This window comes from Nymphalis io, chromosome 16 (genome assembly GCF_905147045.1).
Source record: "Nymphalis io chromosome 16, ilAglIoxx1.1, whole genome shotgun sequence".
In the NCBI taxonomy this organism is placed as follows: Eukaryota; Metazoa; Arthropoda; class Insecta; order Lepidoptera; family Nymphalidae; genus Nymphalis; species Nymphalis io.
Window position 1 is genome coordinate 8,560,810 of NC_065903.1, and position 23,961 is coordinate 8,584,770.

The 23,961-nt window shown below is 31.5% G+C and overlaps 1 protein-coding gene and 1 long non-coding RNA gene across 5 annotated transcripts in view; both read left to right on the forward strand.

Annotated features, from left to right (window-relative positions):
* LOC126774200 (rab11 family-interacting protein 4B) overlaps positions 1 to 23,961 on the forward strand; it is an 87,826-nt gene that overhangs the window by 43,511 nt on the left and 20,354 nt on the right. For 3 of the 4 annotated variants that reach the window (XM_050495608.1, XM_050495607.1, XM_050495605.1), the window contains 4 exons: positions 2,150 to 2,233; positions 3,357 to 3,401; positions 12,989 to 13,027; positions 13,697 to 13,814. In XM_050495608.1, coding sequence (XP_050351565.1) covers positions 2,150 to 2,233; positions 3,357 to 3,401; positions 12,989 to 13,027; positions 13,697 to 13,814 — 286 coding nt within the window. The remainder of the gene's footprint in view (positions 1 to 2,149; positions 2,234 to 3,356; positions 3,402 to 12,988; positions 13,028 to 13,696; positions 13,815 to 23,961) is intronic. The other variant, XM_050495606.1, reaches the window with a different exon arrangement.
* Positions 1 to 23,961, forward strand: part of LOC126774268 (uncharacterized) — a 96,865-nt gene that overhangs the window by 5,715 nt on the left and 67,189 nt on the right. The gene's annotated exons all lie outside the window — the stretch shown is intronic.

Sequence of the window (23,961 nt, forward strand, 5' to 3'; positions counted from 1 at the left end):
TTATTTGGAATTAATTAATCAAAAAATGTAAATTACATAAACTAATTTAACTAAATCTGATTGTAATTATTTTTCGTTATGTGGTGGTTTGTTATATTACTTTTTTGATTTATGAAAAAAGTCTGTTGTTTGTCTTATCGAGAAAAATAATGAATGAATAGAAATTTATGAATGAAATAATAATTAAACCGAACATCACCTATCCGTGCTATGTGAAAAAGATGACAGTTCAATAATATTTATAACATTCATGTAGAAAGATAAATAAACAACTTTGATCTTGAATTGACATGACATAATTGATCGAGATCTAAATCGGTGGTATTCATTGTGGATTTGTGAAAAAATGGCGTTTTGAATGTCATTGTAGATATAAGTAGTTAATTGTAAATAAATAAATATATACTTACTTATTAATCAAAATCCGTTTGTAGTTCATAATATAGCAGAGCTATTAGCCAAACGTGTGGACTATGTTAATCTAAGGATTGTTTATTTTTACTCCTCCTGCTATCGGAATATTCCATACATACGTACTTACTATAGTGAAACATTTTTACACTTAAGTGAAACATTTTTGACAGTAATATATTATTCGAACATTGTAAAAAAAGTTACACTATATTCGATTCGAGTACATCGAAAGGAATCTTTACTTTGTAAATATACCAAAACGTACGTAATTAACTTATACGTAACTTATACGTACAAAATATCGTATTATTATCGTTAAATATGATGCATACTGAATCTTAATAATAACGTTAACTTAAACTTCCAAGAACAAAACTACTGACAAAATATGTCGTTAAAAGATACAAACGGCCAATGCCCTCATAAAGGCGGTCCGAGCGTTTATGCGCTTGTGAATACTAGTCTTCCTTCAACCTGTACTAATAATAATAGTTTTAGACAAGAAGGCTTGTATCTGTATCACGACAATCGTAAAAAAGAAAATCGCTAGAGAACGAAAACTCTGATATGATTTAAAAATCTTGGTATAATTTTGTTTTAACTGTAAGTGGATACAATAATATAACTTGGGGCTTTAATGAAAACGGTTGGTTTTGAGAGGTTGACGAAATAAAATTTTCATTGTATTATGTTATAAATTTTATGTGTACCTACTTACGGTACCGACTACTGCACAACAGTTGTGAATAAATAAAATATATTTATTTTAACAGACAAACTACTGAGAATATATAAGAAAAGCCGAGACTAGTCGTTAGAACGCGTGGATCCTAACCGATGACCGTGGGTTCAAACCCGGGCAAGCACCAATGAATTTTCATGTGCTGAATTTGTGTTTATAATTAATCTCGTGCGGGACGTTGAAGGAAAACATCGTGAGGAAACCTGCATGTCTAATTTCATTGAAATTCTGCCACATTTGTATTCCACCAAACGGCATTGGTGCCGCGTGGTGAAATAAGCCCCAAACCTACTCCTCGAAAAAAAAAGAGAGGAAGCCTTAGCCGAGCAGTGAGACATGCACATTACTTGGTACTATCTATGTAAAATATATAAATTTAAAATATATGTCATTTCTACGACTGGGAAGCAGATTTTAAAATAGATTTTCAAATAATAATTCGCGAAAAGACAAATCAAGGTGTAGAATAAATAATTAATAATTCGAAAATCTAATTGTTCACCATTTATTTTTACATACAAACGATAATAAAGATATAAACTAAAATAGAAACAAACTATATATTACAAATTTATAGAAAAACACTCCGTCTAAAAGATTATCATGTGGCATTGTACCAAAGGCGCTGGCGTCTCTGTTATTCCGTCTTCCGCCTCTGTTATTTTTCATAATTTTTTTTCGACTTTATCACTACATCTCTAGAAATTAAGTAAAACGATTTTATATTATACGAGAAGTGTATTCACACTTTCACATTAACCATAGAGATTTTAATTGTCCATTTGAGAAACAAAGACCTTATATAGTGGAAAAACACAATGTTACAGTTACGAGTCAATAATAATTAAAAATTTAGAATTAAGATGATATAAAAAAACCAATGATTATAAAATACAACAACTTAAATGTAATTTTGCATTTCTTCTTAAATAATTACACTGTACGAAGTTGTAAATCAAGTACCATACTAATAATATATTTACTTGTTGACAGATTAGAAAATGGCTCCAGGAGTCCAGGAAATCATTTAAATCGACATTCCTGGACGAGAACCAGTCTTAGGCGGACACCACCCAGGTATATAAATATCTATATAATGAGCGGTGCTGCCATCATCTTTATGCCTGTTTTTATGGAATTACTAATAATACTATTTTCACCTTCACTCAAGCGTAGGTAAATCTTTATTTGTTAATAGGAGGACATTAGCCCAATAAAATCAGGATCGAATCTACGGCTTTTACGACGCCGCCAGAATTATTTTGCTTTATAGAAATTCAACCAATTGAGTTTAAATTCTGTTTAATATATAATCTTATAGTTCTATTACTGTTTCGTTTCTTCATTTCTTGTAGTATTAAAATGTATTTAACATTTGAATTAGTTTTGAAAATAATTATTTAATTTCTTAACCCTAAAACTTATTTATATATTAATTGACTCAGTTTTTTTAATACAGCGCGGCTAACAATAATTCACTCGGCCGCTTTCTCTTGATGAATTTCGTGTAACTTTTATACATTTCATTATATAATTTTTAACAACATTTTATTTAAAAAAATTTTTTTTTTGACATTGAATTGAAAAACCTTCATTCGTACAAGTTAAAAAATATATTATTGAATTGAAATACGTCAAAATCGAGATATATATATATCCATAGTCTACGTATCGTTAAAAATATAAAGTAGCTTAAGAATATTTCAATATTTTTTTAAATAGTATATAATAATGGGTGCTAGATAGCTCATATTAATTTTTAACATTAGGCTAGTTTTTTTAATTATTTGCTATCTTACATTACGTACAGGCAATTTTATGTTCCTACAAGAATAATTTCTATATTTCTATATAACTAGTAATGAGATTAAGTGCAGTAAATACTGTGGTAAATGAGTGGTGGCACTGCCAGTAGGTGTCTCTTTCTATTATTCTAATAGTAGTATCAGATCATTACAGATTATGTCCGTAATTAATGGATTCTTAAAAAGAGTTCTACGTCATGATTTGTGTGAACACAACACACACAAACACATGACACAATCTTCGTTGGTATCAACGTAAACATAAAATTGCCTTTCTTTTTTGGTTTAACTTTTATACTAGTAACTATCATAGTAAGTACTTATTTGTTTAGTTTTGTGATTGTTTCTGCTCTATTCTTTTTGTTCGCTTATCATTTTTGTGTTATCTTTCGTAGCCACCAAGAAAACCTACCGCATCGACGATGGGGCTCCATGCGACAGTAAGCTTATGTTTTTTTTTTTTGCATGCATCCTCTTTGTACATTGGGTTATTTTATTTAACATATATAAATTGACACATTTTTAATATAATTTAACAATATTTTCGTGTTATTTTATACGGGTGCTTTTTCGGACAACTCTATAACAAATATGGTATAAATATGTGCGACTTAAAATTAATACAAGCATAGATAAAAAATATTGTCATAACATATTTTAATGCACGCAATGCCATAGACGTTTCTAAAATATTATTACTATGAGCCGAACAAAACATTCTAGATGGTAGGACTTTGTGCATCCCATGTTCAGCCCATCTGAGTAGGTATCACCCACTTATTGCATATTCTACCGATAAATAGCTGTACTTACTATTGTTGTATTTCGGTTGGAGAAAGCAAGTGAAACTTCAGGTAGGGACATAACATATTTGTTCCCAAGGTCGATAACGCTTGGCGATATAAATAAATGAATGCTTAATATTTCTAACGGCGCCAATGTCTATGGACGGTAATGACCACTTACCATTAGGAGATTCATTTGCTCGTCCGCATAGTTTTTTATAAAAAAAATAGGTATCTAAATAATATAACACAAATATAATAAAACATTATTAATATTAAGTTTTATCCGATTCCGATTGCAATTACATAATGGTAATGGTATAAATGGTAGTCCACACTTCACTAGTAACCTATATTTAGCCAATACAAACAGATGTGCGTAATAATTTAGTAGATATAATTACTAGCAAAGTTTGGCCTTTGTTCTGTAGGCCAGTGAATTGTGGATCGTAATCGCTGCTGTGATTATCAATGAGTCAGTTCACATCACGGACTTCGGATTCGGACTTTTATTGACGTGATTCATACAAGCCATACAATGGGGTATTAAGCTAGACATACATAAAAATGTAAAAAATAATAATTGCCAATTTCTTTTTTATTTGTGTATAACAGGATAGTAGGAAAATGAACTGCCAAATGGGATGTGGTCACATACGCCCATAGATATTGGCATGTAAAAATATTAAGCAATTCTTTTCCACCGTTAGCCCTTAATCTATAGTCCGTAGAACAATGATATATTGTAAAGCCATTTGATTTTGTTTTTGTAAATCTCTATGATGCACCCTTGGATGCAAAAAAGTTTTCGAACCATGTTTAAGTTAAGTATTGTTTTGTTAATGTCCCAAGCAACATATCTAATATTAATATTTAAGTTTCTCACAAGACAAAAAAGCTTTTCTAACTAAATAACCATAATATATAATACACCATAATTCAATTGAAAATTCCACATACTAATGAACACTTGTGTCTTCAGGCATAACGTTATAAAAAAGTCCATTACATCCGTTTTAAGCCTATCTCCACGCAATAAGTTTTTGCGTATATTTTAGCTAGCAATAGTTAGTTACTCGGTGATGGCGCATGTTTTTAATTGAACGAACACATCAGACATTTCGTACACTGCGCTTACACGTGCAAATTTAATTAATTCTTTAGTCAGTACATTTGCTGTTTAAAATTTTTACTGAAACAATTCTTGCACCCTAATATAGTGGTTTGTGATTGGGCGAACAGACGCAAGGTACGTTGCTAAAACAGTTATATTCGTGTTTAAAGTTTCGCATTCTAAAACGGTTCAAATTAACTTTAATTATTAACTGCTTCAAAGCTTCTTATCAAAATGTCTCCATTTCCGGAGGCCTTTACCTCGAAAAGGTCTCGGGTTCAGCTAGTTTAATATAAATAAGTTTTTCAAATTATTATCATATAAATGATACAATACTTGAGATAAAAATAATAGAAATGTAATGGATGCTGTTAAATCTGTATTCCGCAATATTTTGCTTGGCTTTAGGCCACAGTAAACTTAGGCGTAACTTGCCTCGCAGTCTATCTGACGTCTATTAAACGCATGTGAAAGTGAGTATAGCACTGCTGAAGTGCTATACTCACGTCCTATCTCACTCGTGAAAACTGACGTACGGTGAAGCACTGTTGTAATCCATGTATCATGTTAAATATTATAATTATTATAGTAAATATGCGACATGTTATTATAGTGAATATATCTACTGTTAATAAATCGTTATCGGCGTCGAGCAACAAACAGCAACAAACTTGAAGTTTGTTCTTACACAATAGTCATGTGACCATGACGTAAGATTTAATTTTGCTATTTAAAGTGTGGCGCTGTAGATGCAACTTTTAATTTAAATACTAATAAAATTTTCGAAAGGCCTGAAATCATTGTCTAGCTTAAGACACTTTCTTAGAGAAGAAAATGCTTTTATAGTGTCCTGCAAAGTAACATTTACGGCCTTGCTGATCTAGTGGCTATATTATAAAGCTGCAGATCCAAGACGTCCTCAACTCGTGGTCTTGTCGAATTACCGTCTGCTGTCGCATTATGAGGAATAGAGCATGCACCTCTGTTTGCCCTAACACTTTTGCACCATAATATATAAGCATCGTCGAGATATGTTGTCATGAAAAAAAAATTAGAAAGACACCATCTATTATATAAATTGTGTTCCGGTTTGAAGAGTGAGTGAGCCAAGACACAAGGGACATAACATCTTAGTTCCCAAGGTAGGAGATGTATTCTCGATGTAAGTATGATCAACATTTTGTATAGCACCAATATCTATAAGCTGTGGTGACCATTTACCGTCAGGTGACACATTTGCCTATTCTATAAAAAATATGTCAGTACACACAAATTTAGACTCCAAACATTGATCCAACGCTTAATTTAATATAAAATATCTAATTAAAGTATCATTAGATAAGATTCAGTAGCTTTTTCAATTAAAAGAAAAAAACTGCGCAGTTAACGAGATGACGTGTTACTATAAATACGGGGCGTTAATTGGGATGTTGTTAGTGTGGGCAGTGGTGCGCTGAGCTCAAATCACTACAAACCAATTTAAACCGATATACAAAATGCGTGTAACATCTCGAAGAACTTCAGAAGCTGCGGTAACCATAGGTAAACTTGGAACCTTTTCTCGTCAGTGACTCTTATTACCTTTTTTTGGGCTTATAGACGAAATTTCCAAAAAATATAAATAAAAAACACCGAGAAAATTTTCAGAAAAATGTCTCAGTCAGGTGGAACTTAAACATTATGTTTTTAAAGAGAATAGAAATAAAGCTTAGTTTTTAAATTTGGTAATTCAGTTACAATCCAATGTCCTTGCGCCTAGTGTCTCGTGTTTGCTCAACACACAACAATTTACGTTCCAACAATCGAAATAATCTTATTGTTGCATAATAGACGGTCAGTTCGTAATTGCGGTTAAAGTCTCTAAAAACGACTATTTCGTCTGACCCACAATACCGCTCAACTTATTTCCGTTTTTAATCATTTCCCTTCTATCTAATAAGTTGTTACAGCTCGAGTACATATTCATTTAAAACATTAAATACCTCGTCTTATTGCTTAGACTTATTATAACTAAAATTTAATTAAAAAGTTAAATAACCCTAGCCACAAAAAATACTTCTAAAAAGTAACAGTAACAGCCTGTTAATGTCCCACTGCTGGGCTAAGGCCTCCTATCCCTTTTGAGGAGAAGGCCGTTTAACTTTATTATAAGTACGTGTATGGGTCCATTCGTTTAGTAGCTATCGTAGACACAGGATACACTCGCTTACCTTTTTTTTTAACCCCCAACTTAAAATTAGTGATGTTATAATTTTTTTATAAACCTTCTCCTCAAAAAGAGGAGAGGAGGCCTTTAGCCCAGCAGTGGGACATTCACAGGCTGTTACGGTACGGTACAATTTTTGAGTATTATTAGTAAATGTTAGTCAGGGTTTCAAAAGTTGACACGTGTTGACGATCTTAAACAAAGAAAGATTTAAATCCGAGCAAGCACCACTTACTAACAATATTTTTTTTATTTATAATTCATCTCATGCTTGATAGTGAATGAAGTGTCAATGAAATTCTGTCGAATACATTTTCGGGCTTAAGTAATTTGTATTGAACGTTATTATTCAGCGCTTTTCACGTATTGACGTATATACCTAACTGCTGTACTTTTGATTTTTGACCTTACGAACACATTATTTACTTACACAGTGGATACACACCTTAATTAGTAACACCTTGTAAATGTTCTTTTACAAGTCAAGAAAAAAAGCATCGATATAGTGTTAGTATTTGCAAATTAAAAATCTTTGCTAAAATATGTATGAAAAACAATTATTTAATTTTGTCAATTCGAAGGTTCGTTTGTCCTCCTTCGTGCTGCTGCGCAAAGATTGTTATCTTAGAAGTAAATTTTTGCATAGAAATAATTTATAACCTAGAGAATCACACAGACTAATATTTACCACGTCGTGAAAACTAAAAACAAAACTAGTCTTCATAACTCTAGGCTGGACCCTTATTTCTCGTTTAATATTCACGCGTTCTAACCACCCGATAATATGAAGTATATTATCTATATTGCACGAATACACATTTCTTCTTTAAGTACAGATCTTAATTACAAATATAATGTTCTACTAAGAAGAATTTTGTTCGTTTAAAAGTATGTGAGGCCACCTCACTTGGATTTGCCTCAAGAAAGTGAGCCGATGTTCCACCCCGATACCCTTCTGAAACGCTCTAAATAAAATACGTTTCTAATTCAATAAAAACAAAGACTATAATCACTTAACTGTTATAGTAAATAACGGCCTAGTGCACTTCTACGTGTATGACAAATGACAAGTACTGCTAGCGGCAGTTTATCATGGTGTAATTGGTTATCGAAACATATTATTTTATAGCAATATCACAGACAAACAAAATCGGATTAATATCATCACAATTTGCAAAACAATAAAACAATACTTTATTTTTTAATAAATCAGTAATAATACTTACTTTTTATACATAGGAAAATAACGTGATAAATTTATTTCTACCGCCTGAAATATGAACAAAACTAACTAAAATGACACGCGAAATAGTTATATATGACGTCGCTGTGCGCCGATCTAGCAATTCGCGGACATACTTGTAACATGAACAGCCTGCGTCCATCCGCCGCGGACTGCTTAATAATTTAATAACGGCCGGTGTTTCGCAGTCAACCATTGTGGATAATTCATGCCTTGCCATGTAGCCTGCCCACCATTGCGTTTGTTGATGCCGTGATGCGTCAGTTCATCGCGACCGCTCAAACATTCTGCAGTTCGCGCGTTAAGCCAAATTTGAAAATCGAATATCGATGATTTATTTTTTTAAAAGTGCTGTGCGTTTCCGATAAATTTGATTCTCGTGTTTTGAAATACAATTAGTGATGATATGATTGAAAAGTATAATGACCGGTGTTATTTACCACTAAAACCGGATCACAGATATAAGTTATAATCTGTACAATTTTATTTGTAAAGCTGGAGCGAAAAAATATCCACATGCATTACAGAAAGCGACCCTACAGGTAAGATGTATTATGATTATGAATGTAAATAACTATGACCATGACTACGCGATGATGGATAATTTCGGTTTTGATACTAACCGCTGCAATTTTTTTCTTTTCCTTAATTATAATTGACGATAACAGATACTATACAATTGTCAATTAGCATAAAGAATGTCATGAAACACCATTATGTATACAACATTTATGTATAACACACATAAATAGTCTAAAAAAATTTTTTTACTTCGAAATCGCTTCTTTCTGAATATAAATTTCGAAAATATTTTATGGAGACAAGGCCCTGTTACAATCTTATTACATGTCAAAATAACAATTGGTTTTGCCCGTTCGATATTATTTCTATTTTTATTTTTATATTGACCTTACAATTCACGCTCTAATTACAAAAAAGTATAACGAAACTAATTTTAAAAATCATTTTCGAACGAATAATAATTCTCTAGGACATAAAATTACAATCGATTTTAAACTGTAATGCATACTTTTTATATATTCGTTTACATACACAAATAAAAAAAACAAGAGATTTAATTTTAGTGGCTTTATTTCTTCGACTTTAGTCTTGTTTTTCAATCCGAGTTTCTTTTATAGTAACCGCGGGACAGCGTAACAATGCGTACGCATGGGTATTTTATAGTGTCCATTCTATTGTTCAACAAGCGAAGGCGTCTGACACGCGATGACTATGTTCTTTTATTTAAACGTAAACTCAAAATAAAAACTACAACACTACTTAATCTGAATTAATTAAAATATTAATTTTAAGCGGTTTCCTTCCGGTTTAGAAATAAAATATTTTGAGTCGTAATTTGTTGCATCAGAAATAATAACATTCAAAAGTACTTTTATAACTCGTTTTATCACATATTAAAACGTCAAGCAATATGAGTGAGAGTATGTTATAACACTGAAAATAATACAAATTATACTTTCTAGCGGTCAGTTAAAATGTGTGACAATTTGCTTAGATTTATAATGTTCTATGTATATTATTTTATAATAAAGCAAATAGAATGAATATCACGCACGCATCACTTTTTGATACCAGCCAACCGTCACAGACAATTACCAAAAGAGAAAATTGTTAAGTATCAAAATTCTGTTACAACTTGATGAATAACGATACCTCACGCATTCCAAATCAGTTTTAATCTCCGCGCACTAATTACTTTATAACTTTATATTTAATAAATTTAATTTCCTATCTTTCATAACGCGTTATAAAGTGAATTTGGTTTATGTTTAGACAATTAATTAAGTACTTATATTAAATGTAAAAAAACAGTCAAGTAGGGACTCGCGAAACTAATTTTCAGTGCCATAGCCGCTGATATGAAACATTTTCGTTGGTTTAACATGCACTTGAATGTAAAATACTCTCGTTTATAATTTAGCATGAATATCCTGGATGCACTAAGCTGACAAAAGTGCTTTCGTCATGAATAATGGACAGTTTAAATGTACAATAATTTGATAAGACTAAGTATAGCTATCTACTTCAAAGCTTTAGAGGATGCTTGCCTTTCACGCCGAAGGTTGTGGGTTCGATTCCCACCCAGGACAGATATTTGTATGCATGAACATGTCTGTTTGTCCTGAGTCTGGGTGTAATTATATATATAAGAATGTATTTACAAAAGAAAAATAGTATATGTAGTATATCAGTTGTCTGGTTTCCATAGTACAAGCTCTCTACAAGCTTAATTTGGGATCAGATGACCGTGTGTGAAAAATGTCCCAGGATATTATTATTTAGAGTAATTAAAGTCAACAAACTAGTCTTAATTTAGTTAGATTATGATCGAAAGAAGTAGTAACATTATGGTGGTTTTTTCATTATTTGATTTGAATATTTGACATATTATTTTTTATCTCAAATGAGAAGATGGTACTTTCATAACGAAATATCTTTATTGGATTTAGGTCGAAACAAATCAAAATTTAATTATCGAGCTATAACATTGCAAGCCTGAGGATGTAACAAATGTACAATATAAAAATATAATAATCATATAAGAAGTATGTTAATGTTTTTATTGTATATCGTATATACAATACGCAACCATGCATATTTGTCACGGTAAATTTACAAACAGTTTTAATAAACATCGTATTTTCATTTTATAAACATGTACCAACTTATCTATAGACGATCTTTAATAACTCACTTAAAGATATGATGTAAGAAATCGTTATTAAGTTCGATAAAAATGAAAATTATTTATATTTATAAAATGACTGACGCACTTCAAATGAAATAGTTTTAAAGATAATAAAAGTAAAAGTAAGTTAAATATTCTTAACGTAACGGGGAACGTTAACCGTACAAATTGAATTGATACTTATAAGTTTTTCAATTATATTACAAAACATAGTAGATACAGTTGAAGACTACATTTTTAAAAGTAGCGTTTGAATTTCAAATAATTTTAATAAAAGTCAGCTCGTCACTCTTTGAGGAGGGTTTTTAGAGATTATTCCACGACACTGCCCGATTACACGTTGGTGAATCACTTGAATAATATTGTTTTTTAATTATGATTAGTACTCCGTTAGAGTTAACGTTTAATTGAAAGGAAATGTGTCTAACGGTATCCCCGACTCACTTGAAACATTCTGTGAAGGCATTGCGGTGCATCGCTTTCTTACACAATTTCATGGCGAGCGCGTACCCATGCGATTTCACCATCGCCACTTTAAGTGCAGCTTATTAGTCGACAATGTAATAGGTACTGGTTACACGCTTTAATTATATATTAATTCATAATTAAAATAATATAAGCTTTATAACATCTTCAACAAATGTTGTTTTTTTAAGTCAAATTTACAAATGCGCCCGCCTAAGGGTTGAAACAAATCGTATCGTACTTACTTGTATGTTACAGTTCTTACAAATATTTATTTTTGAAAATAAGCTATGGCTGCGGAATTAAATCTGTCTCCAAATATTTTCGCTTTCGTAAATGTTTCCGTGGTGGGCAGAAATGACAGTCAACATCAAAATATACATAATTCAAGTAGTTTCTAAAAAAAACACACTACAGTTTACACTTTACTTTTCACTTTATAATATACGTTCAAGTAAATTTTACGATAGTGCCAGTCCATAATGTAGATTCTACCGAGAAAAACCGGAACGAAACTCAGAAGTTCCTCTTTCTCGAAACATAAATTACATAGTTATGTTAATAAAATACAATTAAATTATTATTTATCTTGCATGAAAATCAACGACCGGATTATTTAAAGTTCTGCCACTAACAGTCTTGAACATGATATATTATAACTACAACTATCTTAAAAGTAAAAGGTTTCACGGCTTCATTTAAATGAATCTCACATCGTTGATGAACAACAGTTAAAATCACCATTGCACTGCAAATTTTGTAAATTAATGACAAAATATAATGAAGTTATTTTTAAAATAATAGTATTTAAAATTATGTTTATCATCGTTTATATGATAGAACTAACGATCAAACTAAAGTAGTTAACCCACTGACTCCATGAACAACCGAAAATCGTCATAGACAAGTTACATCACCGACAATGAAAAGCAAAAATAGTATCTTTATGTAATAATAACTTACGTTCAGATGCACAAAAGCGATAATTGCTCGCGATGTACATGCAAAGATATTTCCTTCTTTCCTCCACGATACGTCGGTAGCACTTTTCCACAGCCCAGAGAACAAACGTGCTAACAATTAAATTAATGAATATAAAAAGTAAACGCTGGCAGGTTTTACAAATATTTACGTAAAGCTTTTAAAAATTATTAAAATTTGAAAATCGTGTCAAATTTCGAAATGGTAACTAACTTCTTTAATCGGCTGAGCCTTGGGCTCGATATCGGTGTGGGTGTAAGTTTGATTTTGATGTGTTGCAAAGAAGTATTTTTATATATTTGTCATATATGTTTATATATTAATGTATTTTATTTAAAAAAACACCAATATGCACTAATACCTATGTAATATGATATCAATGCTGTACCGGCTGGTTGAGAGTAGAAAATAAATAGTATTATAATGGTTTCTTATAAAAACAATATTGTTTATTATTAAATTGATTAATGTTGTATATCTTAAAATGTATTAAAAATGACCATGTAAATGTATTTTGTTTCAGCTCGGGGAAACGACAAATCGGCTCCAATGTTTTAGCTAGGTAAATATTTTCCCTACTAAATATAACTATTACTATCTTACAATACATACATTACATTACTGAAACCGCACTATAAAGGAAAGGAGATGAATTTGTAAACTAGTTCAACTCTGCTTAATTGTTTTCAGAGTAACCACAATGGCATATTGATTCTGTAAAACGCAATCTTTAATGTAATTTCATAGGACCATGTTGCTATTTATTAATTTTTTGTAGAGTTAAACAGAGTATTCGAGACCTGCCAAATTAATGAAATGTATAGATTGTATACTAAAGAATCTAGCTTCAATGATGATTAAAAATGAAATGAGTCATCATTACAGTAAAAAAATTTAATACAACTGATTGTGACCATAGTAAAGCTTTAAGTCATTCGATATACTAATTTAGACCTTGTATTTATTAGCGATAACTCCATACATAGCTTGAAGCCGATTCAAATTCTTTGCAATAACGCTATTCACAACTCAGGCCTGTAGCGACATCTATTGACGTTTGTGGAAACTAAGTTGCTCAAAGGCAAATAGAATTCGCCATAGATGGCGTTCTACTTAACTCACTTTGACAACAGATGTCGCTATCTGCATCAAATTGAAAACACGATTCAAATTCCTGTCCTGTTGAGGTATCCTGAATAGCTAATAGACTGAGGCATTATCATTGTTTTAGCCAATTGTACCGGTCGTCGTCCTTCAACTCGTCCGGGTGCGGGTCGGGAGGGGAGCCAGCTGACGACATGTACTCTGATGTCTCACTAGAGGAGGATGTACAAGGTCTCAACTACAAGGTAAGCAAGCCCTTATTTACTTCTGACTTTTTAAGTCTATGTTTAGTAAATTGATTAATAAACACTTAAAGCTATAAACGCAATTTACTACACGTCCAACTTTATTTTTTAAACTTAACCGATTCGTACAACTTTTTGTATGCATATAAAGCTGCCGACCCTATCAGACGTCCTGCATAAGTTTAGAAATATCCTAAACATTTCTTCGTTTCGGGATACTCTGTGTATTTTATAATAACTGCCGTAAGCTTATGTGTCACCGCATATTAGCTCATGGACCGCAATGCCGCTAAGGTGTTTTTGGTTTTCATCATCAACTTCCTTGAGGAAAGTTTACTTTGCGCCCATAACCTGCCATACAATCTATATAATAATAGAAACTTTTTTTTTTGTTGCCGCACAAATGTATCAGAACTTAGATAAGGTTATAAAAATTACAATTCCTTCATAGATCGCAGTAAAGCAATTAAAAAAAAATGTTGATTATTTTTATGTATATATAATGATTTGCTAACTCCAAGTACTAGGTACATGAATTAAAACAAAAATAATAAACTCATTCGTCATAACCTAGTTTTCTCGACTTAAAAATAAGTAATAGGTATAATTTAACTGACTTGTCAATTACTTTATCTATTAAAATTCATATGTAAAATTTTGCGTCTATGTCATTGATGTTTTGTATTTCATTTATTAATATAGGTATTACTACGTCTCTAACTTTTGGCGGTATTTCTAAATAGGTTAGGCCAGAGCCAGCGACTACAATTTCAAGAGAATTGAGAATAATATAAAATCTTATGTTGCATTTTATATTCCAATAAACATTTACATAGCATTCGTATTACTTATATTATTAGTTTCTTAAAATAATAAATATAATATACGTATCTATATATAACAGAAAGAGGCCGGGGATTCGGTTCATCATATAGACGACACAATTGAAAATGTGCTCTTTTTGCCTCACTGTAGGTTATATTATGCAAAGATGTATACGTAATCTTATTTATTTATATACTATATAAAATAATCCATTCTTGTGTATATATATATGTATGTGTATATATTTCGTGTATTTCGGAAAACGATCTAACGATTTGGCACCCATTTATATTTAGATAAGATTTTGCTTTTGTCTTTCCAAAAAAAGCATTTTTTTTTTATAATATAACATCTGAGTAAACACTGGTATTATTTATATAAAATGTAGTGCAGTAAACACAATTCTAACAAAAAAATAAAAATGTTTAAAAAATATTTATCATTATTCGTGGTGTTTAAAACCGTACCATCGAGTTGACTTATAGCGATAAGGAACTAGTTACCCCGAAAATGACTTCAGTCTCTTGGAAAACAGGTTACGTTCTTATCATGTGTCATTGGTAAGTCATCGTTCTTTACCGCTGAACGATAGGTGTTAACTTCCTTCCGATACCCGCTACCCGCGATGATTGAACGAGGTCACGCGAGGTATGCGAATGATGTTTACACTTTACACATTATAAATTAAGTCTATACGTAGGCGTTCTTTAGTTATACAAAACACATATATAATGAGCCTTTGACATAATGTAGGGCCTTGAAGTGTTTCTGATTTCTGATTTAAATATATGTTAAAATGTTACACACACAGGTGAAGCTGGGCCTTTTGAGTTCTCGAATTTCGAATTTCTCCGAAATAAACTGAAAAAAGGTTTTGGTTACAATTTAGTTTTAATTTACAACGTGACGCACTACCATTTAAAAATAGTTTTTTTTTATCCATATAATCAACCTGCGTCCGTTTATAATTTTGATAGAATTTCATCAGAAAGTCCAATTTAATAGATTTTTCGAAAAAAAAAATCTGCTCTTACAGCAGGGCCCATCCCTGACAACGACTACGCCCATTTCCATTCATACAATGATTTAAGAAAAACATATTTTTGTTTTTATTTAATATCATTAAATCTAGTAGGTACCAATTATAAAGGATATTATGTACACACCATTTATTTGAATATCACAAGCTATTCAAATCGCGTTAAACTGAAATGTAAATGAACACAATTATTAAGAAACTAATTTATAAATATCGTTTAATTTTAAATGCCATGAACCTTTATCAATTTATTATTGCTTTTATTTATTTTTTTCTTTCAATACGTAGCTAAAATTAAAGTTTATTCTGGTGTTTGCTACTCAGCGCTAGAAATTACTGACTTGATCACCAAGCAGCGTCATCCTCATGACTAAGTCAGAGTTAATTTAGTAACTAAACAAGATATCAAGTCGATGGAGAAGGATTAATAATTCGTTATATTAATTTAATGCATTTTGTTAAATATGTTTTTATTGTTGATAATTAATAAAACAGTTAAGCAAAACTAGCATTGCCATGTACTCTTAAACCTATAATAATAGATTAAAAACAAAACAACTAATGAACTGTTTAGAACAATACGCAAATTAAAAATAAATTGAGCATTGCGCTTAACATTATTGTGATAGATAATAAATAAAGGTATTATTATTCATTATTAAATTTCCCGCACATATAAAAACAAAAACATAATTAATTTTTACGAATATAAACAAGAGATTTTTCAATTTCCTCAAAGCATATCGAATCTACTCTGATTTGTAAGTCGATCCAATTCGAACTGGACTCCCGCCAAATCCGAAAATAAATATTTTGCGAATCTTGTGAAGTGAGTGACGTCATTGGCAATACTCATCCCATTTATGCGATTCCGCCCATTGACAAATCTCGATATATGATACACAAGGGACTTTTACAACATTATGATGATGATGTTCTCCTGAGAAATTTCGGCAACTGTGGTTATTCTGAAGAGAGCAAACTGCGCGCGACATATAGATCACAAGAGTATGCATTCATGCACTTGAACAATCAGATGAGAAAGCAAATCAGTCACGATGGGAAAAACTGTAGTCCATTGTCTTAATGTGTTTTCCGAGGCACAAGATGGCAAACACTGCAAACTTCCAGACTTAAGGCTGTTACTTAAAATTTCTCGACAGAAAACCCATTAACTGAATGACCAATCCGGGGTTTGAACCCCGGCTACTTTTTCTACTAGGTCAACGAGATAGTCAAATTATACATTCAATTATATATACGTACTATGGCCTCCTCTCCATTTTAAAAGAAGGTTAAAGCATATTTCACCACATATCTGGCAAACTCAACCGACTTTTTGATTCGTCGTCAGCAAAAGTTGCCAATGCAATAATAAATAAACTAAACCTGTATTAGGTGTAGTTTATCACAAATATATTCTTTGAACGTGTTCAAGTCATCACACTATTGGCTATATACCTCCGTCGGTTCATACTGGAATATGAAATGTTGTTTATAATATTATTTCCTTTGGGCAACTTGTGTATAACATAAGTTCTATTGTTCCTCATGTTTTGCTCTCATACACCGTTTATCGAGCGCTTATAAAATAGCCCTCTCAGTTTAACTGACATTCTCGGGTCATAGGCCACTCCAATTACTTCTCGCTATATCAGTTTAACGTCCACAGCTCCTTTCTAAACTTGGACAACATTAGGTTCTACCGGCGATTTCATTCTGCGCCTATGCAACTCTTCAGCCTATAAACCATCTCTGTAAATATCTAGATCGATCCAATTCACTTTTATTATGTAATAGAAAAACCAAAGAATAAAAACACTTTAAAGTTTTATTATCGATAGCGGTCAGACATTTGTTTTGACACGCGCTGACTGTGTGTTTGATGAGTGCGTATTATCATACAATAATGACGGCGTTCTTTAATTAAATATTATTTATTACATCATGGGCAATATATATAAACGTGTGAGGCGAGCTATGAGCGTGGCTAGAATACTAAATTAATATGTAAAAGGAAGTTAAAAAGTAGCACCTGTGACATAAAAGCTGCAATTAACCGATCATGGTACTGTGTATATATATAATATTACGAGTAGATTATCAAGCACGGACGTGCCATTTAATTGAATACAGTAAAATATTCATTTAAAAGTGTATTTGTGGGTCTTGAATAAAGAATAATTTCATTTTTGATGATATGCCCAAGAAATGAGTAAGTAAGGATATGACGAAAGATGAGTAAATGATAAAACAAACTGTGTTGACTCACTATTTTTTCATGACATAATCCGATGGGACGGTTATTCGACACCACCGGAGAGTTCAGTTTCAGACGCAGAATCAAAGGTTTTACGTGTTTTCGAAGGCATAGGAAACTGCAACTGCACTGCAAACATCCAAATTTGGGGCTGCTACTGATATATTATTGACTGAAAATAAGCTAGCCACTAGATAAACAAAGCAATCGACGTCACTACTGACCTCAAGTAAAAGGGGTTAAGGCAACCGACTGGTAATAATGCTCTAACTGTGCTCAGGTCCTTGTAGATAGCTAGAATACTAAATAAAAAGTACATAACAAAACTTATTTAATAAAAATTTAAATTGTGGTCAGGATTTATGCACTGCCTGGCTTTCACGACCATTCATCAGTTATTCCATGGCCACTTGTAATTTCCATGGTTGGTGGTACTTTGACGGTGTAAGGGATGGATTACTTTTTCTTACAGCACAATGTCTATAGGTTAATGCCATCAGCTCACAATTTCTTTTTCTGCCTTAAAAAAATCTGATTCGATTCTTAAAATGACTGATCAATATATGAATAAAATGAATAATCCATACGTAATCATTTTGATTAGTAGAAAAGTAGATAGACATTAATGTAATTGTTTTAAACTTAATTATAATTAAGATTAAACATTCCATTCAAGTATTCCATATAGTGTAGGTAATACAAATATGTATGAATAATATTAACGTATTGTCCTCGTATTTAAAAATATAAAATGATTTTTATATTTAACACTAAATTAAAAACATTTTAAAGAACAAGGAGTCTGATTTTATTCAATTTTTTATAGTTGGTACCAATTCATTACAATTTTAAATACTCCCTTTTTGGGCATCACCTTATTCACTTTGGTGAGTTTGGTTAAACACATGCCGTTGCCGTCAAAGACCCAATAAAGTATTTACGAGCTAAATAAAGTAACATTATCCGTAATGCCTGTTCATTGACCCCAATATGAATATCAAGGAAAGGCTTTAAACAATAGATCGTGCCGGTTCATTAGATAGTTTGTAGCGCGACAGCAATGGCGGACGGAAATGGTCCTGCGCGTGCGCACCTTCCGGTCAGATGCGTGCGGCCCATATGATAAATATTCGATATGGAATAACAATCACACACAAGTATGATTTATAAGAGTGCGCTTGAATTACTTATGAGGTATTGTTTTGATTTGTACCTCAAATCCACTTACCAATAAGATATTCTAGCTTCAGGAACCCCACACTCAAAAATGTATTCTGCATTTTGTTTCATTATGCTGATTAAATGAAGATTATGTGTCGCAAGGGCATTGTAAAAGTCTTAATGATTTTCTTAATATAAATTTATCACAGGACTGTTTATATATAGGACCCTGCGACAATTTTTTTTACACGGTTAAGGAAAAACTTAATATTAAATGTAAAGCTCCACCACCACAGTTCCGAATGTAGATTCTAACGAGAAGAACCGGCAAAAAACTCGCTCATTCTTATCGATCAATTATAAAACATAGGTATTAATATAATACAATTAGATTTTATAGAGGCTTTGTTGATTCTGTACACACTTTTTATGTTTTATATATAGAATAACATAGGCTGGCTGATTACGTAGCATAGCAATCTTTAAATAGATTTATTTGTATATTAAAAACAATATTACGACATTAAAGCTTACTTGACTAATGTTAAGATGACAATATTATTTTGACAAATAAATAAAATCAAGTAAATTTTTGTAAACTAAACAGCAAATAGGCGCTTCTATGAATTACAAACACATTTGACTATTCAGAATTTTACTTTCAATTTACGATAACCTAATATTCAATACACTACAACAATTCCACAAATTCGCAAAGGGTCATTCTGCGTGGGCGATTCCTTTAGGCTGCATTACAACAACTTTTACAATTTCACTTATTAGAGGTCTAACGTAGACTCTATTGTGCATAAAATAAAGATCAAACCGAACGCTTTAAATATTTTGAAACGACTTCATAATGCAACGGACAATGGTTCTGGGAGAAACTGCACGCAACATTACCTAGATAGGCACGTACATAAATAATGCATTAGAACAAGTAGTGAACTGTATGCTTGAATTAATTTGTCATTAAGGTTAGTTACGCCTGTTCGAATAATGTTATCATGTGTAATAAAAGGACAATTTAATACAAAACGAAAATAATTCTAACAATATTTTAAGTAAAAATTTACTTCCGCTTAGCAATATTTAAAATCTTCCTAAAATAATATAATTTACTTACATATTTTATAGCTTTCATTTTAAATATTTAAAAAGTTAATGCGATTTATATTTGCATTTTTGCTGCTATTGCACGTGGTCATGATTTGTTCGGAACCTATTATTTTTAATTCTGATTTGTATAAATTAACATTAAAATTAAAATAATTGTTATCAAATTTTGATGTAAATAAATATTATATTCTAATACATTATTAGTTTTATAAATGTCTTGAAATGACAATAATAATCCTGATGAAATCACAGTACTATCTTGTTATATACCTGCTCCTTAATTACGACATAGTTTGTTTAGACTGCTTAAATCTACATACAAAATAGAAGCTTTAATATGACAGTAGGCTGAAAACAATAGGATATGCTTGTACAGTGGGCGTGGGCGTGGGCGTGGGAGTTCAAATTATGTCAAGGATGTATGGAGATACTCGAAACACTTATCTCGACAATTAAAATCTATTAGGTATAGTATAGACAGAAAAATAAGTTTTCCTAAACAAACTATTAAAGCAGCGATTATCGCAATGATTGATACCAATTATATTGTTAGATTCCACTGAGCAACATTCTTTTCTTTAAATATATATAATGTTATTATATTCTCATTTGAAGTATGTGTAATACTCACGATCAGTTATTTGAATGTCACACATTGTGCTCATGTTTGTGAAAACCTTTTGCCTCTCATGTCTAGACTACAAATATTGCTATTGAATCCCATTCGATTCAAAATTGACATCGTTAATTGTATATCACATCCAAAATGATATTACGCGGGACGAAATAGCACGCAGACTAAGTTTTATTTTGAGTTAAAATCAACGTTAGAATACTTGTTACCTTATTAAAACAGGAAATCTATGCGATATTGTCGCATTAATTTTGAAAAGCAATAAAGATTATAATTTCATACAAACTAAAATTAATGGTCGTTGCGTAACTGTCATCGACGACTAGTGAAGCATGTCAGTCGAATTATTATGATAATATCTTATCATGGTACAAAAAATAGCGTTACAAAGGCATCGCCACACTAAATTGATTTTATATGCAGCTATGAAATTATTTTCCATGGTGTAGCTATGGGATTTTTTATGATAGTTTTTTAATATTGGTTACGATCACGGAATGCCTTTTGTGATCAAATTTTAGTTAATTTCGATCACATCTATTGTTTAGTTTTTAGACAAAAATTGACAGTTATGCTAGCAAAGAATTGCTTCAATTCGTGAATGATTAACTAACTCATTTCATGAGGTAGAAAAATATTGAACTGTTCAATTATCTTCCACATAAACTTAAAATAATTTTAATAATCTTACATAGGCTTTCTTTTTAGCGTTTAGATCAATATCACATTGTAATTACATAGTAAAAAAATAACAGTTGTTTAAATATTTTTTATAAAGTACCTCAAACGGACAAATGGACCACTTGATAAGTGATTATAAGTGGTCACCACTCGCTCAAGTCACCAATCGCAAATGCACCAACAATCTAAGCAATGATGTCCCCTGTGCCTGTAGTTAAACTGGCTCACTCATCCTTGAAACCGGAACACAACAATACTAAGTATTGCTGTTTGGCGGTTCAATATCTGTTGAGTGGGTGGTACCTATCAGACAGGCTTGCCAAAACCCTCCACCAAGTAAAATTAGTTAATTAGTTTTTATTTCATTAACAATCACCCTCTTCGTCAACTAAATTAGTTTATGCACTGCAAGCTACTTGTAAGTCTATAAAATCCTATCACACAACTAAGTCTATAAGCGCATTGAGTCAAATAGATCCGACATCCAAACCCCACAAGTGTCGAGGGGATCTTATATTATCTAACGTTTAAAAAACCTCTAGACGGAAAGTGATGTGAAGGAACGCGTGCGAAACCTTCAGTATTGTTTATAGATACCATCTGTTTCTTTGTAACACATTACGTATTAATGAGATGATATCTGTAATGATTTAAAGCATCGCGTCTTGTCACGACGAATCTACAAAAAAATATTATTTCAATATTAATTTTTTAAATTAATCAAATTTTATTATTTACAAAATAACAACACAATACGTAAAAAAAGAACTACATTTATTTAATCTGATTTATATAAATGTGTTAGAAAAATTTATTTACTTACAAAAATCATTAAAACCTTTTTTATCAATATAATTGCTTGTTTTTATTATGTAGGTACTTGAATGATTCAGTACCTAATCACTTCGCAATAGTTCAAACGAAATAATTACGTATGTAAAATATTAATAAAAACGAATCAATCTTTTACTCCACACAAAAGTGTCAGACGAAGCATAACATCTAATTTTTTTTTTTTTAAATGTTTAAAATTTTAATGTTTTGTACACCCGTTTTGATAATGGACAATTTTCATTGTTTATGTTTGTATACTCCCTAAGCGTAATATTTAATGAGAAATTAGATATAAAAATATGTTAAGTTTTTGTATTCCTGGGACCTCGAGTTGTGAATAGGTCTGATCATAAAATGTTGTCTTAACGAATCTATTATTTATTTACACAATAGTATTTATTATAACACTATTTATTCTGTAACTACCATTCAACAGTCAAATAATTTATTTTAATTTTAAATGTATGGAATTTTTTGCTAAAATAAAGTAAAAAGCATTTTTATAACATTAGGCTTAACGTTCTTTGGACATAAAAATAACGAAACCTAATCATTGTAATATTATATTAATATTAGTTTAATGCCGAACTGAAATTAATACAAAAATAAATCCATGCGGGGGGGACGAATGAAATCTAGGTTAGTGTCGTTACAATTGAACCATTTAAGGCTGAACACGCGTTTCAGCGATACTTGATCTGGACTAGATCTCGAATTTTGGACTAATTGGTATAATTAGACGTTAAATGGGATATATCAAGTTGTGAATCGAATCAACTGTTTAAGAAAGAAATTAACGCTTCGACCATGAACCAAACTTTTTAAGTACTACTAGTTTTCGCTGCATTGACTGCTTGTGAGATGGGGGTTGCTTTTTAAGGTATTCTTTACAAGTGATGACCTACAAAGTTTTGGGGGTGATAATTTAAATAGTTCTGTCTTCTTCATCATTGAATATCAAAGCAATATGACAATTAATTTTTTTATAGAATAGGAAGGTGGACGAGCATATGGGCCACCTGATGGTAAGTGGTCACCAACGCCCATAGACATTGGCATTGTAAGAAATGTTAACCATCGCTTACATCACCAATGCGCCACCAACCTTGGGAACTAAGATGTTATGATCCTTGTGCCTGTAATTACACTGGCTCACTCACCCTTCAAATCGGAACACAACAATATCAAGTATTGCTGTTTTGCGGTAGAATATCTGATGAGTGGGTGGTACCTACCCAGACGAGCTTGCACAAAGCTCTACCACCAGTATTTTTTTAACTATGAATCCGTTAAACAACGTTCAGAAATAAGGCCGTAAGGTATTTTATATTCTGAACTAATCTTTTGTTTTCAGATTTCAGACAACCTAAAACATTAAATCTATTGAATCTGGGTGTAATTTTCTATATAAATATGTATTTACAAAAGAAAAGTAGTATATATAATATATCAGTCGTCTGGTTTCCATAGTACAAGCTCTGCTTAGTTTGGGATCAGATGGCCGTGTGTGAATAATGTCCCAGAATATTATTATTATAAGGAGTTACAAAGAATATACACACATTTAAATGGATTTTATTGTTCTAAAAGGGCA